Source organism: Bidens hawaiensis, unplaced genomic scaffold, assembly GCF_021521415.1.
Source record: "Bidens hawaiensis isolate Kalapana, Puna unplaced genomic scaffold, B.hawaiensis_p1.1 tig00038691_1, whole genome shotgun sequence".
Taxonomy (NCBI): Eukaryota; Viridiplantae; Streptophyta; class Magnoliopsida; order Asterales; family Asteraceae; genus Bidens; species Bidens hawaiensis.
Window position 1 is genome coordinate 63,730 of NW_027496809.1, and position 16,279 is coordinate 80,008.

The window sequence follows — 16,279 nt, forward strand, 5'->3', positions numbered from 1 at the left end:
TCTATATATATTACATATAAAATATATTAGGAGGACAAAATGGTAATTGATCATTTTTTTTTTTTTTGTTTCTGGAGACGCCGCTAGTATTTATGATCACCGGTGCTTAACAACTTCTCCGGCGTCTCTACCGGCGATGATTGAGAATTGCCAGTAAATTTCAGTATTAGCATACAATTAATTCTTCTGTTACTCCTATAACAATCGACTTCTTCAATTGAACAATTGAAGGCGTCCATATGAATTAAGCCATGAAACCCTTTAATTCTGGATGTCTATTTAAAAGAGTGGCTTTTATATGAAACCCTAAAATCTTTCGTTGTTCTATCTCTTAGTTACGGTATGTGTTTGAATCATTGATTCTTGTTTCGGTTTATGAACTGATTCCAATGGCTAATTAGTTCTTCATCAACCTGCCACTCCCAAGTTCCTCTTAGACCATCCTCCTATCCGTTCCAGGTCAGTGATTTGCATCAAGTTGTTTTTGCTCACGTGTTCTGTTCAATTTGAGCACCAATCCTAAATACTCCACTATTGATCTCGGTCACATCGACTTCTCCAAACGCAATCCAGGTTTGTCTTATATAATTTCAGTATGGATACTCAATTCAGTAATCAGTGATGTTCTTAAAATTCATTTATCTCTAAATGAAAGGTTCAGGGGTTGAAGATGCAGAGACAAAGGTTCCGTTTTTTTATTTTTTAGTTTTGTTTGATTACATATGTGAAGTATTGAATTCCAATAGTGTGTGTTGACATTTTTTTATGTTAAGTATTGAACTCAAATACTTATTTTATATGTATTGGTGAATAAGTTTTGTAACTATAACACTGACGTTCATTGAGGCCTTTGGATTGATATTGTGTAAGCAATTTAAAAAGTTTTTAAGAGACAGCTTATCCTCTATCTCTATGTCTTCATGTAACCGGTTATTGCATTGGTTTAGGGTCAGAAGGTTTATTGTTTGTCTGCTTTTACCAGTTTAGGGTATTTTTGTTGGTTTTTAAAGGAACTTATTGGATATGTATAGTGTGTCAACAATTTTGATTGATTTTCGGTGTCAACAAATAGATAGGTACATATGTAATTTGAATTATGGATGCATTTGTGATGATGCCTTTTACTATTAATGTTTGGTATTGTATGTCGTCCGTTAATTTTGTTTATATTCTCTCTGTTATGTGCTTCTGGGTAGTCTCAGTTTTCTGTTAACCACTTCAGATCAGTTTTGCTTTGTTTATGGTCCAAATTTTTTTAACCACTTCACATCAATTTCAGTTTTCTGTTAATTAACATATTTTTTTGTGTTTTTGTGGATACATACAGTTTATATTTGCCTTGATGTCCGTTGTATTTGCTTCAGCTAAGGTTGTATATTGTTTGGTAATTTAGGGTTTACCCAAGTTTTTCTATTTGGTTGTAGTCTAATGTTGTATTATTGGCTTTTACTTTTATTTGTTTATCTAGGCACCATTATGTAGTTTTATCATCTTTTTTCGTTTTAAGACGTTTTGATTTATCTTACTTTGAATTGTCTCATAACCCTTCACATAAGCGGTTCAGGTAAGAAAAGAGGCCTGTCTGCTTACCCTACATTTCTGTTTTCGTTTGAGTCCAATACTGTTAGAATATGAAAGATGCCAAAATTTATTTCAATGAATTTTTCCATTATTTGTTTCTTACTCCTTTTCATGACAATTTACAAAAACTTAAAAATACACATGATCAAAGTAATTTTCTTGTGTATGTTTATAATGTTTAGACAACTTTTTTGAATTTGTTAAACTGTTGATATCGCGCAGGTGATAGCGCATCGCTACTGAGCCTTTGTAAGAACTTAGTCTCTCAAAGTGGAGATGATCGACTCGCTGTTTAAAAATGTTTCAAACATTCAAATGATGGCATAATGAGGTATGTGATTCATAATGCTTTTTCTTTTAATTTTATAAATTATAAAAATAATCTTTTGGCAGGGAGCTACTGCTCGATTTCTATGTAACTTCAGGTAAACCAAAGCCCGACCCGACAATCATTTTCAGGTAAATTCCGATTTTCTAATTTGATATCGGCTTTCCTTGAGATTATTATAGTGAACGTGAGATTTAAATATTTTGTTTGAATGTTTAGGGATGGTGTAACGTCCTTTTCGTTGTTTTAAACGTGTTTCTTTTCAACACGAACCAACTTATATTATTGATTTCCCAAAACGGTTAACCATTTTTTTTTTTGCAAAAACTCTATTATTTTCAAGATTTTATCACAGAAAACAAATAAACGATCAATTTTGACAAACTAACATTGTAAAGGAACAAACTGCAACATGTAAATTAAAACGAGATTGTTACATGGGATTAGAATACCCAATGAAACATGTGTTACTTTAGAGTAACGAGCCGACCCCGTTAACGTTCGAGAGCGGGTCGTGAGTAGTTTTTAAAATTTTAGCTCGGCTGGGGGTCGTTTTGTTTTAAGTTTTTGGTTTTTTGGTTTTACTTCCGTCAAGGCCCGGAACACAACCCAACCCCGAAGCAAAAAAATAAACAGCTTCCGGGTCAGCTTACATGGCCTGTTAAAAAAACAGCTCGGGTTCAAGTTTAAGTGTTTGCATACAAATGGGTTGGCCCGTTAACCAGTTTACATCTAAATATTTAAAACCTGCTTCTAACCGGGAATAAACAGGCAATGGTCAGGTTCCATGACCCTTTAACAAAACGGGTCGCGTTCGGCTGTGTGCAATATGGTACTCGCCTCCATTGATAGTGTTTTCCCTTGTTAATATTGTCTGCAACAAGTAAATTAAAATAAGATTATTACATAGGATTACAATACCTAATGAAACATGTGTTACTTTAAAGTAACGAGCCGACCCCGTTAAGGCTCGAGAGCGGGTCGTGCGTAGTTTTTAAAATTTGAGCTCAGCTGGGGGTCGTTTCGTTTTAAGTTTTTTGGTTTTTGGTTTTGTTTCGGTAACACCCTTTTCGTTGTTGGTTTCACTTCGGTTTTTTGGGTTTTTTGTTTTTTTTTGTTTAGTTTCGATTTGGAATAGAAATAGATTTTCTACCTGTTTGCACAACCATGCACATTTCCTGTACAGATAATTGATATAATAACCTCCGCCATGTATTAACATAAATACTTCACTAATATTAGTTGTGTACTTGTGTTACTTTAGAGTAACGAGCCGAACCTGTTAAGGCTCGAGAGCGGGTCGTTAGTAGTTTGATCAGCACATATAATAATTTGAGTAAGATGACTGGATTTATGTAGTCATTAATGTTTCTCATTGCCTATGATTTTGTAGTTTGTTGCAGGCTGTGGCAAGTTGCTTGCCTATTTGACTTTGGCTGCCAAAACCGACTCCAGTTTACCATCTACATGAGGTAAATTGTGTGTCATGCTTTCATATATTTACATGCACATATATGCTTTTCTTGATAAAGAAAATCTTAGAAATTGTCACTGTAATTAATAAGGCTGGTTATATAAACTTCACATGGTGCCTCATTTGGTCGCAGGGTAACATTCACATGGCGCTTTATGAAAACCCATTGATGGTGCATTGCTTTTTGGTTTCTTCAAAAGTTCCCACACGGACATGCGTTACGGCTTCACTTCTGTTGGATAGTACTGGGAGGCTAAAATGAAATTTTGATGCTATGTATTTTGCTGGTAGTTCTGAAGCCAAATTATTGTTGGGTTTGATATTGTAATTGTTAGTTTGGTAGTTTCTAAAGAGTCTATTTGGTTAATAAAAAAAAGTACTGCCGGTGCCCCACTTTATTTTATTTAAAGGTAGTTATCTTAATACTAGAATAATATAGTTTTTTACTCAAATTTTATACCGGTTACAAAATACAAAAAGGGTGCAAAACTGTTGGTGAGCTTGTTCAAGCGGACATGTTTTGTTGTGAATAATTTAAATGCCCGCAGCAAAGCGCGGGTTCTCATGCTAGTATATATATATATATATATGAGAGTTATACTAAAAAGAAGTAGTTTTCTAAGAAGACTAGGAATAAATCATAGTCATTGGATCATGCTAATCAATGGCTGAGATTTAAAATTACCAAAAACCGACATAGTTTACTATAATTACTCTTTCATCACTATAACCGACATAGTTTCCTAGAATTGTTCTTTCATCATCATTTGTAATGCTAAATGTCAAAATTTTGTTGGTTCTTATCATTCCTAGGAAACTCCTTATTCTTATTTGAACCTTTCTATATATATATATGTATATATATATAGTTTTGTTTTTTTGCATTGTTTAGTGTTGAGTCAGGGGTTTCTCTAAAAGCAGTCTCTTTATCCTCAAGGATAGAGAAAAGGTTTGTCTACATCCACCCTCGCCAGACCCTATTAGTAGCTTTACTTTGAGTGAGATTTACTGGGTATGGTTGTTGTTGTAAATTTAGTGTTTGTGTTTATTTAGGTTAGATTTAGTCATGTTAAATGTGTTACGTCATTTAATCCACCTATCAAACATGTTGTGGTAGTGTTTAAGAAATGACAAAAATAGTAAGTGTTGTGTTCATATTCAATAGTCATGTTATTGTGTCACGTCGAACACAACCCATTTGACACAACACAACACCTTTTACCAGTTCTACCTTAGCATCGACATATCTTGGGATGTCAATTTTTAAATACCCTTCATTTCGAAAGAAATTCTCAGCAATTTATTTGCTGATGTATAATCCTTAATTCCTTTTAATTAGTTCTCATCTTTTAATTAATATTTCATAACAATTATTCTATTTTAGTAAACTATTTGCTTATACAGTATCATGTTTAATTGATACAAATAATATAACAAATTCTACTTTACACAAGTAATCATCTTTTTCACTGGTATTTTGGTCATTTGACTTGAATTTAACATATTTTTATAACGGAAATTTATTTTATACCCTAAAATAACAAAATTGCGACCGCAAATTCCAAACTTAAAACTTTAAAAATGTTAAGACTAATAGATAACTATCATAAATAATAATATTTGTATAATATTTGTATAAATTAAGATGATCTTATCTTAATTCAGAGTTATCTCTTGTATTTGTAATTCCCAATTTAAATGGCTGAATTAATGAGAATGAGCAAGGATTTCAATCATTATTCTATCATGGTATCATACCTATAGATCCTAAACCCTAATTCTCTCCCATCGCCTCCCTTCTTCCGCTACCTCTCCCCTCTGCCAGATCTCTCTTCTCTCTAACCAGCAACATTCAATGGCCTCTCCCATTCACCCTGCCATCACAGTTACCAATATCCGGAATTTCATTACGATAACCCTTGGCAACGCAAATGCCCAATACGTAATGTGGTCCGAACTTTTAAAGATCCACTGTACTCTTATCAGGTGGCCGACCACCTCCTGCTCCGTGTCATACCTGCTGCATCGACCTCAGCAGACAAAGAAAAAGGACATGTTGTCCCTCCTCAGACCGAGGAAGAATGGAGACGTATTAACGCTATCATTCTACAATGGATATATGGCACGATATCCATTGATCTTACTCAAACGGTGATAAAGAAAAATAGTACTGCGCATGAAGTATAGATCGCTTTGGAGAATTTATTTCAAGATAACAAGAGTGCTCGGGCCTTGCATCTCCAATCGAAACTGAATAACACCCGTCTCGAATCTTTTAAAGATATGGTCTCATACTGCCAAGAAGTGAAGATTTTAGCCGATCAACTAGCTAACGTGGATGTCCCTCTATCGGCAACCCAGCTGGTCTTACAGCTTCTTGGGGGCCTCACAAAGCAATATCGAACCGTGGCTACCGTAATCCGCTCCACCGACCCATTACCATTCAATGTTTGTCGCTCAAGACTCTGCCAAGAGGAAACCGACTTGGCTGCTCATGCACTCCCACGCTGCTCAAAGTGCAGGGGCTGCTCTCCTTGCTACATCCAAGACAGAAACATCACATGAAGCCTCACATAACAACAAAACAGAAAGCACAGCTGATCGGGGAAGGGATCGAAGCCGCGGACGCAGCCATGGTCGGGGCAGAACTATGTTTGGACGGGGCAGAGGGGGAACTCCATATCAGCTGTAGACTCCATGGGGACCGTTACTCGCCTTTCAACCTTGAGCTAACTCCACACTCCTGGCAACATTGGCAAACTATGCCACCGTGCCTGTACCCGACAGTCGCTAGGCCACCGACACAAACCTCTCAGGCATACTTGGACCACGGCCAACGCAAGCATATCAGATGGGTTATGTACCAACAGGTTACGTACCGACAGATATTGACCAGGCATTCTAGACAATGTCACTTTATCCGCCCGAGCAGCCTTGGTACATGGACATCGGTACAACCAACCACATGACCAACCATCCAGGTAATTTTCACTCCTTTTTTAATACCGGTATCTCACGCAATATAATTGTTGGCAACGGTAATATCATTCCCGTGACCGGACAAAGCAACCAAATCCTTAAACCACCTTACCCGCCCTTTAAACTAAATAATGTTCTACTTGCCCCGAACATTATTAAAACTTACTCTTTGTTCGCCGCATAACTGCCGATAACCAAATATCAATTAAATTTGACCCGTTTCGTTTTCTTGTGAAAGATCTCAGGACCAAGGCGCGTATCCTACGCAGTGATAGCACCGGGGACCTCTATCCTCTCACGCCCGAGATTCTATCCAAGATTCGCTCACCTTCTACTTTTGCTGCTTTATCCTAAGACGTGTGGCATCAACGCTTGGGCCACCCGCCCCCGATTTACTTAAGTCTTTAAATAAGTCAAACTTTATTCTTTGTAATAAATTTCATTCTCAAGTTTGTGAACCGTGTAATTTTGGGAAAAGCATTAGACTACCGTTTGTTAATTCTAGTTCTTTTACTTGCATGCCTTTTGATTTAATTCATAGTGATTTATGGACTTCGCCCATCGTTGGCACGGGTGGTCATCGATACTACATTTTATTTATCGACGACTACACGAATTTCCAAATGACCTACCCCATTTCTAATAAATCACAAGCATTTTCGAATTTTAAACAATTTTACACCCCCATCGAAACACAGTTTGAACGCAAAATCAAACAATTTCAGTGTGACAATGGAAAAGAGAATTCAAACAACTCTTTTCAGACGTTCTGCACTCAAACCGGATTGCAGTTTCTCTTCTCGTGCCCCCACACCTCTTCTCAAAATGGGAAAGCGGAACGAACCATCCGCTCAATTAATAATATTGTACGCACTCTTCTTGTCCAAGCCAACCTCCCAAACAACTTCTGGCACCATGCCTTGGAAGTCGCTACTTACCTTCTTAACATCATACCCACCAAAACCCTTAAAAACCGTACACCGACACACATCCTATACAATCATGCACCAACCTACGATCATCTACGAGTGTTTGGTTGCTTGTGCTACCCTTTATACCACACACCACAATTCACAAACTGGAACACCGATCCAAACCTTGCGTGTTCCTTGGTTACCCGACCCAACACCGAGGATATAAATGTCTCGACCTCACTTCACATAAAATAATCGTATGTCGACATGTACGATTTGATGAAACCAAAATTTCCCATTCAAAACTATTAACAAACCATCTCTCCAACACTACAACCTCCTCACTGATGACCTTAATCCAAACATTTGGTCTCAAGTTGGCAATCCAAAACCCACCACCCCTATATCACCAAATACTAGCCCGCTTCCTAATAGCCAAAATACCCGCCCTCTACCTTTGGTCTATTCTAGGCGGCCTAGAAACCAGCCTCCCCCACAGCCCATATTCCCACCACAGCCTTCGGCCACTTCCCCAGAAACACAACAGCCTTCGGCTACCCTCCCCTTACCCACGGCTAACCCACCAAACCCACCCCAACCTCAGTACACTACCTCGACCACCACTCACAACCCTCAAAGACCTCAACATGTAACTTGGATCAAATATCATGTGTAATTAACACTAAATTATAACTTAATTAACAAAATACTCATACATCAAAACAAAGAAAAGCATGTTAATTCTTTGTTTCTTTTTAACATGGGTTGTAGTGGGCTGGTGGGTATGGCTTCTAGGCCTTTTTTTGGGCCATCCGTATCGTCAATCGTCGTATGAGGCATGTTACAATGTAAATAGTGTTTTGCTTCTGTTATTTACATTGAAATTTGAATAACAGCTTACGTGCCTGAAACATCACACATTACCTTTACCCTTGCTATATGAGGCTTAACGTCACTCTAAAATAAAATCTTAAATAAAACCACACTTCCATACTCATGAGTCATGACACTACAACTGTTTTTTACAAGCAATTTGTCGGGGCACTTCTATAACCCCCATTATTTTATAAAATAAAAATATTCAACCTTATTCCGTTGACAGACTGATCATGTCAAACCATACACAAAATGACAAAAAAAATGGGCACCATCTGATGCCAAATAAGTATGATTTCTAATACCAGTATAAGACATGCGAGTATTCCAACCCAAAACAATATTTAATTTTTTTTTTTTTTTACTTCTAATATTTTTTAGTTCTTATTGGCTCATTTTATATTTTATAGAAACATCCAAACGATTTACAATGAAGTGGCAGGTAAGCGGCAACAAGCTGCGCTGCAACCCCCTTTTGGATAGCAAACCCGATCCGACTAAAAACAAAGTTTTGATTCTTATGGGCTGATACGTTACTATACACAACTTTCTGAACCCTATTCAAAAGGTCCACGGTATCCGGAGCTAAGAAACCAAAAGTGTCAAAGGCGAAGGGGATAAACACGTGTTGATTCTCCAAACAAGCTCTCTCGTGTTTAGCAACCTTGCCCGATGTCGCCTTCAATGCTGCCTGGCCTGCTACAAATCCAGTGTCCCTAATCCCAACAAGAGGGGACACTCCTGTGAGGTCGACACAAGCGTGTTTTCCCCCTACCCACCCAAAAACAAGTATATCGGCCGGTCGTAATGTAGATCTTCCTTCTTGAGGACCCGTAAGAAAGTTTACGGGGGCTTCCTTTTTAGCCGAAATTCCGGCTCGTTTAAGAACATCGCATAAAACATCCCTCACCAAATCATGCTTGTACTTAAACCCTTTAATTAAAAGGGGGCACGTTGTACTCATGTTTACATGTTGCACTGTTGACACGGATGACCTTTGTCCTTTGCTCATCAAACAACAATTCACCTGAAACAATAACATGTTCACGCTAGCTCACGGGTGTAAACGAGTCGAGTATGAGCTCTACTAGACTCGTTTTGACTTATGAGAGCTTGAGCTCGGCTCCTTTCGAGCTTTTTTTTTAAATCTCGAGCTCGACTTGTGAGTTGTTTTTTCAAACTCAAGCTCGGTTCGGGTTCGATTCATTTATTATTTATTAATTAACTAATATATTTTTTTTTGAGTTTTTATAGATATTTTAATAAAACCATAAACAAGCCTAAGCTTAGGCCGCTCGAAAACTAAACTTGCTTTATTTGAGGCTTAGGCTTGGCTCATTTCGAGCTTTTTATCGATCCGAGCTCGAGTAGCTCGCAAATAACTCGTCTCGTTTGCACCCTTATTCATGCTACGTTATCATCTACACTAAACTCGAATCACAAGACTCGCACCCCTAACCTAGACGTTGCAAATCTAAAACCAGAAATACCAATTATGTTTTCGGTATTAACAAATACCCATCCTTAAATAAAACACTAGATAATAATAAAAAAATAAGTTATAACACCACCCTGGTTTTAAACTTGGGGTTGACTCCGTTGCACCAAACCCGGCAACAAAGACTCACGAGTCACAAGCAAATAGCGCGTTAATTACGCATTTAGACAAACCATTCGCCACCTGTACTTTCATATGGGACCCGCATTGTTTTCCACCAACCCAAGCGCTATCACACTATGATGTGCCGTCAAACGCCATATAGATTTTTAATAATAATAAAACGTATGAATGCTTGATATATGTATTTTTATAATGTTTAGAATTATTATTATATTTTTTACTTTGTATTAGTTAATAGAAAGAGAGGACGGACCAATGCATAACTGATTTTTTAAGATGCATCATATTTGTCGTACCTATTTTTAAACTAATGTAACATGTGTCACTTTCAATAATCAAACTCATTAGAACCAATTAGGTAACGAGAACTAGAGAAAATAAAGATGTCTTTTGGTTGGAGGTTTCTTTTAAGAATATTAAAATTTATCCATTGAATTTTAATTCTTACGGGCAGGAGTTGTAATTGAATTTTTTAAAAGATTTATATAATTAAATGAATTTTAGTAAGCTAAAGAAATTTTAATTTATAATGAACTTCAGTGACAAAGTGATCACTAAAGAGTTGGAATCACACCATATATATTTGGATCAAGCAATGAGATGCATCCACTGAACCGTATGTTGCGTTTCTTTATCTAAACTAAGTTGCCAGTATTAAGTCTTGTAGTTTTTAATAATGTTTAAGTTCATATTAACATGTTTTAGTTACACGAATGTTATCACAACCACCAACTTTATCAAAGAGAATGCCATAAAATCCCGACACCGGTCTCTTGACCAAGCTCTGATTCGGAAAGGATAGCATAAGCTCTACAACAACTCATGCACGACCTCATGAGCCTAATCCCATTCATGGCTAGCCCATTAGGATTAGACACAATTTTTTCCTCTATAAAAAAGATTTGCAGGCTGTTTGACAATCTTGTTATGAATCTTTCAGCTTGTCTCTAAACCATTAAAAAGTATATTTTTAGTGAACCAAACAAACTCTACCTCTGACCGAGTCAGAAATAGTCTCTTAATGGAATCATTAAAAGACTACCAAACAGTTAAGCTAAATATTCAACGAACTCTTACTAAGACGTATTGGATAAGGTCTTCTCCAACCCATCTATACTTTAATTATTTACATATTATTTGAGATACACAATACTCGTAATACATATACATATAAATGTTAACACATATGAAACAAGTAGCTGTTTTGAGTGTCAGATTGTCCATGATGCTAAAGCCATAACCCCAAGTTGTATGTGTCTATAAACTCAACTTTGACCTAAAACGATAAAAAAAACTACACTAAACCATCATTTAACTTAAAAACCATACATGTCTTCCCTTACATTGTTGCTTAAGTTCAGACTTAGGTCCAAACACGACCTCAGACTTGGCACAATCCTAAGATCCTCCATAACTTGAACCCAGACATGTGAAATAGTAAAAATTCCGACGATGACAAATGAGAAAAGATTTTTAAATTTTCAAAAATCTATAGTTTATATAGAGTCGACTAGTTGAAAACTATATTAACCCTAAATAATTTAAATAAACTTGCTAGAGAACAACTTTAGTAAATAAGTACCAAATGTGTTAACAACATAGGTCCGTGACACGTCTATATTTCAAAAAATAAATAATTACCATAAAAAAAAGTCAATGAACTTTAGCTCAATTTGCATTGAAGAAACAGCCCTTAGGGCTGTGGGTTTTTACCTAAACAAAAATATGTTGGGTCTGAACTATCTATCGTTGTCTACAATCATGAGCATATATGTTCGTCTTTTGTCATTAGGTTACCTCATATAACCAAGTGAATTCTAAGTGGGTGTTTGGGATTCCTTATTTTCCTCCTTATAACTTTTCATTAAGTTAATAAGTTACAAAAGTGTAACTTATGGAACTTTTCCTCTCACACTATAAGTAATCCCAGACACCTTATTAGTTTTTAAAAAGTTTATAAGTTATAAGTCGATGAAAATAAGCAATCCCAAACACCACCTAAAACCCTAAAAAAACAAACTCTACCAACTTTCTTTTGTCCTGCAATTTAGGACATAAGATAAGAACAAGTAGGCCATGAGTGGCAGCCACGCCTCCAGTCTTGAGAGTTGAGAGTAGACCCATCATCTCCACCGAAGACAAATTTAGAGTAACAAGACAAACCCCATTTGGGCCCCTTTATACCCAACACCAAATCAATCAAAAAACCCCTTTCATTCGCTCACACAAGTCTTAATTTTTTCGCATCAATTGCCACCGAATTTCATCACACTACTACATAAAGGTGTCTTTTTTATTAATCTTTTTAGCTTTCCTTTGCTGCCATTATGAGATAAAACTGTTCCCGTAGTGAATTTTGCTGTCATCAGTATGCACTTTTGACCCGTTTGTCTTTCTTTCTTTATTCTTTAGGGTTTGCAATTTTGGTGAAATTAAGCGATGCAAACGGATAAATCGGAGTTGGTAAGATCGGGTGCAGCAGCAGCAGATACCAGAGGCAAGCATCGAATTTCGGCTGAATTGAAGAGACTTGAACAAGAAACTCGTCATTTGGAGGTTTTTTTTTTACATTTTTTTTAGCTTTTTGGTGTTTTTGATGCTTTAATTCATATGGGTTTGCTTCAAAATTGAAACTTTTGTTTTGTAATTATTAAAGTTAAAAGATTTATGGTATTTAGACTATTTAGTGACTGTTTCTTGTTAATTTTTAATTGAAGTTGGGCTTCTGAATTTATAGTTTGTGTTAAGTTTTTTAGATATGATGAAAAATGGAGTCTTTTTAATGTAAGTTTTTGTTTTTGTCCTGCAAAATGTTGTTTTTCTTCACTGTGGATATTTGACTTTGAGTTCAATATGAGCTTCATGTTTTAATTGGTTGGTTTAGTGAGGGCATTGTTTGATATACTACTAGCTAGGGATTTACAAATTAATCCGCAGGACTTAATTATGATTTGTTCATCGAAAACTTAAAATTAGATCTTCCAAGTTTTAGGAGAATGGATTGAATTTTTCGAAATTGTGGTTTTATGATTAAAGTAATTCCTGCTGTTCTGAATGAAATTAAATTATTTATAGTAAATTAATCATCTGTTGTACAAGATTAATGGATAATGGATATAAAGTTGATATCCTTAAAATAAATTATTCTAGTTCAAGATTATTTAAATTTAACTCTAAAGTGTTTTGGACTGACTAATTTCAACATATGAAATTATGAGCTGAGTTAAAAATGTTGGTTTGAATATCTCTAGTATTATGTCACAATTATTTTACATGTTATCACTATATTTAGCTTATTGCGTAGGTAGTTAAGTGTCTGTAGGTACGCACTACATTAGAGTTCAATCAGCATGTACAATGTTTTTAAATAGTCTGGAGATTTTCTTTATTAACTTTAACTTAAGATGTTATACTATCATATACTCTTAATATATATGCGTGTTTATGTTGGAAATCGTTTGTCGGGTGACTCTTTTATCTCATGGGGTTGTGTACTTGTGTTTACAAATGACGGCAACTTCTTCATAGAGTTGTGTTTCAATCCCTCATCTTAAAGTAATGATATAATTGTGAATAGTTAAGAGTAAGATAATCAGCTGCCATAAAATGGGTTGTGCAAGATACTAGATTGTGTTTGGACGTGTTTTTGCTGTTTAGACTTTAAATAATCAGATAATCGGTTCTTTTAGAGTATCTACAAATCCTGATTATAAAAAAACTAATACATAAAACGACCAAAAAAAACTTGTGAAGTAGGAAATACATCTTGGAAATTAAGTTTCTAAAACTAGGTTAGAAGATGAGGTAATTTTGTTATACCACCATGAATCCATGATGTTAAGTAACTTTTGCAGGTTGGTGGAGTTTGCATGAGAAAGAAAATGCTTTCACTTAATAAGTCTCTTTGATGATTTATAGTTTAGATGTTAGTGCGCGTGCATTTATATATGATTATTTTTTTTTACAAAACATGTATTAAATAATTAAACACTCATTTTGGGCAGGAGGAGTTGGATCAGCTTGAGAAAATGGAATCAGCCTCAGTTGCTTGCAAGGAGTGAGTATGAATATGCTTTATTAATTCTTTTATTTGTGATTAACGATTATTTAACATGATTATTATCATTGTTTTGATAGAATCCTGAATAATGTTGAAACAAGGTCGGATCCACTACTTCCCAAGTAAGTTCTCTCGTTTCTTTCTCGTTAAGAAATTTAATATATTTGGATTAGATAGTGTAATAGTGCAAAAGTTTAGTAAATGTATGTAATTGTCAGCCAAATGTCTAAAATACCCTTTAGGAACCTTCAAGGGGTGGTGCAGTGGTAAGCACCCGATTCCTTAAATATAACTTATGAGAGGTGAGCCAAGCTGATTCCAAATTAGACTAGGCTCGTTTAACTTACGAGAGCCTAAGCTCAACTTGTATGAAGCTCTGTACTTCTAAAGCTTGCGCTCGGCTTGTTACTAGATTTTTCAGGCTCGAGCTCTGCTTAGACTTGGCTCGTTTGTTTATTAATTAGGTTACATGCGTTAACAACTTTATATATATATATATATATATATTTTATTGATAATTTATTTATATCACATAAATATTATTTAGTTGATTTAATCATAAGAGTTACATAAGTGACATGCTCGTTTAGACTTGCGGGCTCGCTTGAGCTCGATAAGTGAAGCTTAGGCCTGGGCTCGTTTATGAAACAAGTTTATTTTTAACTTCATGCTCAGGCTCGACTCGATTAGAGCTTCTAGCGAGCCGAACTCGAGTAGTTCACTAGTGACATATGTGAGTGCAAGTATAAGTTTTAGTACATTTTATGTAAGATGATGTTAAACATGATATCGGCTAGGGCAGAAAGGTAATTTTATATGGTTTGTTTTGGGTGGCAGGACAATTGGGCCTGCAAATCCATCATGGGATCAATGGTTTGAGGGACCTCAAGATAAGTCAGGCTGCAGATGCTGGATACTTTAACAATAATAATAATATTGATCATATATTCATTGAATCCCATTACAAATACAGAGAAAGTTATCATCTTTACCTGAGAAATCCATCCATGTGCAGAAACGCCAAATTCTTTTTTGTTTGTAGAGAAAGTTGTTGACAGTTATGACAGTTATCAATTTGGGTTTACTTTTTGCAGATAATCATGTTTTCTTTCACTTAAAGTTTGCATCTTTTTATGTTATTTTTGTTTGTAAACAGGGTTGAGGGTGCAGTTAGAGCACTAAGCCCATCTTTTCAAATAAGTGGTTTATTTTGAAAAAGATCCAATTTTTAGTTAGCCTGTATATGTTTTAAATATTGTTAATGGGCCTTTTAAAGGGTTTAATTTGTTATCTATATAAATTTTGCTAATAGTCTTGTTTTCTTGATTAAATGTTGAATTTTTATGTTAAGCATGTTGGTAAAGAGGATGATAAAAGAGCCTATTTGTGTTTTACCGTCTCAATACAACGAATAATTATTAACTAACTGACGGATATAGCTAACACCTGGCGGCTAGTGAGTAATCGGGTACTCAGCGAGTATGGAATACAGTTTTACAATCCAATAATCGATTTAAACTGTTGATCCATGTTTCAAATTTGTGTTCGTAAAGATCAAGACCAAAGCTTTTTGAGTAACACTTTTGACTCGGAACTTGGCTTCTAGTTTTATACTGCAAACGGATCCTTTCTTTCCCTTTTCCATTTATATTGACAATAGCGAGGCATTACATGAAAAGCTTGTGACACGGGTACGATACATAGAATCAATAGCCCTAATAGTGGCATGATTGGATGGTTACATTTTATGCGTGGATGATAGATCTTTTTCTAACCTTAACTAGAATTTACCGTTCTTTTCTTTTTTCATTGGTTCATAAATTCAATTTTTGCAAGAGCAAAGTCTTCGGGGTAGGCATCGGGCCAGATCACATTGCAAATATGGCGAAGCTTAACTTTCTTCATGGAAGAAGAGGTCAGTGGTCCTCGGAAAGTTATTGTTATATTGTCTATCATTGTTTGAGGTTCATCTTCATGTTATTGATATGCTCGAAGCAATTATATGTGATGGTTCTTATCGGGAGGTAGTGACTAATAAAAAGATTTGTTATATTGCGCGGAATCATGTAATGACCCAAAAAGAAATAGGTGGTTTCAACTTTCAACAAACCTTTGGGTCAATTTCGTTAATTGTTTGAACTTTAGTAGTAATATACAGAGAATATTTCAGCATGTTCTTGGAAGGATATTGCAAGAATTCAAATGGAGCTGCAATGAATTCATGTGGAGGACCTCGGATTTAGAGATGGCATAACTGGTCAGACACATCACGATTACATGTGATGCTAGACACAAACACAACACAATAACTAATTACGTCATCTTTTTCCAAACACGAACATGTTTACAAACAGGTTACACAACATGCCATGTTTATACGATAAATATCACATGTATAGTGAAACAAAAGTTGTCAAAAGTTCATAGAAAAATTTAACTAATATAT

General features: G+C 35.6%; 1 protein-coding gene and 1 long non-coding RNA gene across 2 annotated transcripts; both read left to right on the forward strand.

Moving 5' to 3' along the window:
- The first annotated feature begins 330 nt into the window (after nucleotides 1–330).
- On the forward strand, nucleotides 331–3,864 carry LOC143590620 (uncharacterized). Its single transcript, XR_013145504.1, has 3 exons — nucleotides 331–767; nucleotides 2,092–3,381; nucleotides 3,517–3,864. It is a non-coding gene; the product is annotated as an uncharacterized LOC143590620 (long non-coding RNA).
- Nucleotides 3,865–12,052: 8,188 nt separating this feature from the next.
- Nucleotides 12,053–14,952, forward strand: LOC143590621 (guanine nucleotide-binding protein subunit gamma 2-like). Its single transcript, XM_077071045.1, has 4 exons — nucleotides 12,053–12,329; nucleotides 13,778–13,830; nucleotides 13,911–13,955; nucleotides 14,671–14,952. The coding sequence occupies exons 1-4, from the start codon at nucleotides 12,213–12,215 to the stop codon at nucleotides 14,753–14,755; spliced, it is 300 nt and encodes a 99-aa protein (XP_076927160.1). The 5' UTR covers nucleotides 12,053–12,212; the 3' UTR covers nucleotides 14,756–14,952.
- Nucleotides 14,953–16,279: the final 1,327 nt, after the last annotated feature.

Coding starts and splice junctions, on each gene's coding strand:
- LOC143590621 (XM_077071045.1), top strand. CDS start 12,213: ATGCAAACGGATAAATCGGAGTTGGTAAGATCGGGTGCAGCAGCAGCA. Junction 12,330..13,777: donor AAGAAACTCGTCATTTGGAG/GTTTTTTTTTTA, acceptor CATTTTGGGCAG/GAGGAGTTGGATCAGCTTGA. Junction 13,831..13,910: donor GCCTCAGTTGCTTGCAAGGA/GTGAGTATGAAT, acceptor TTGTTTTGATAG/AATCCTGAATAATGTTGAAA.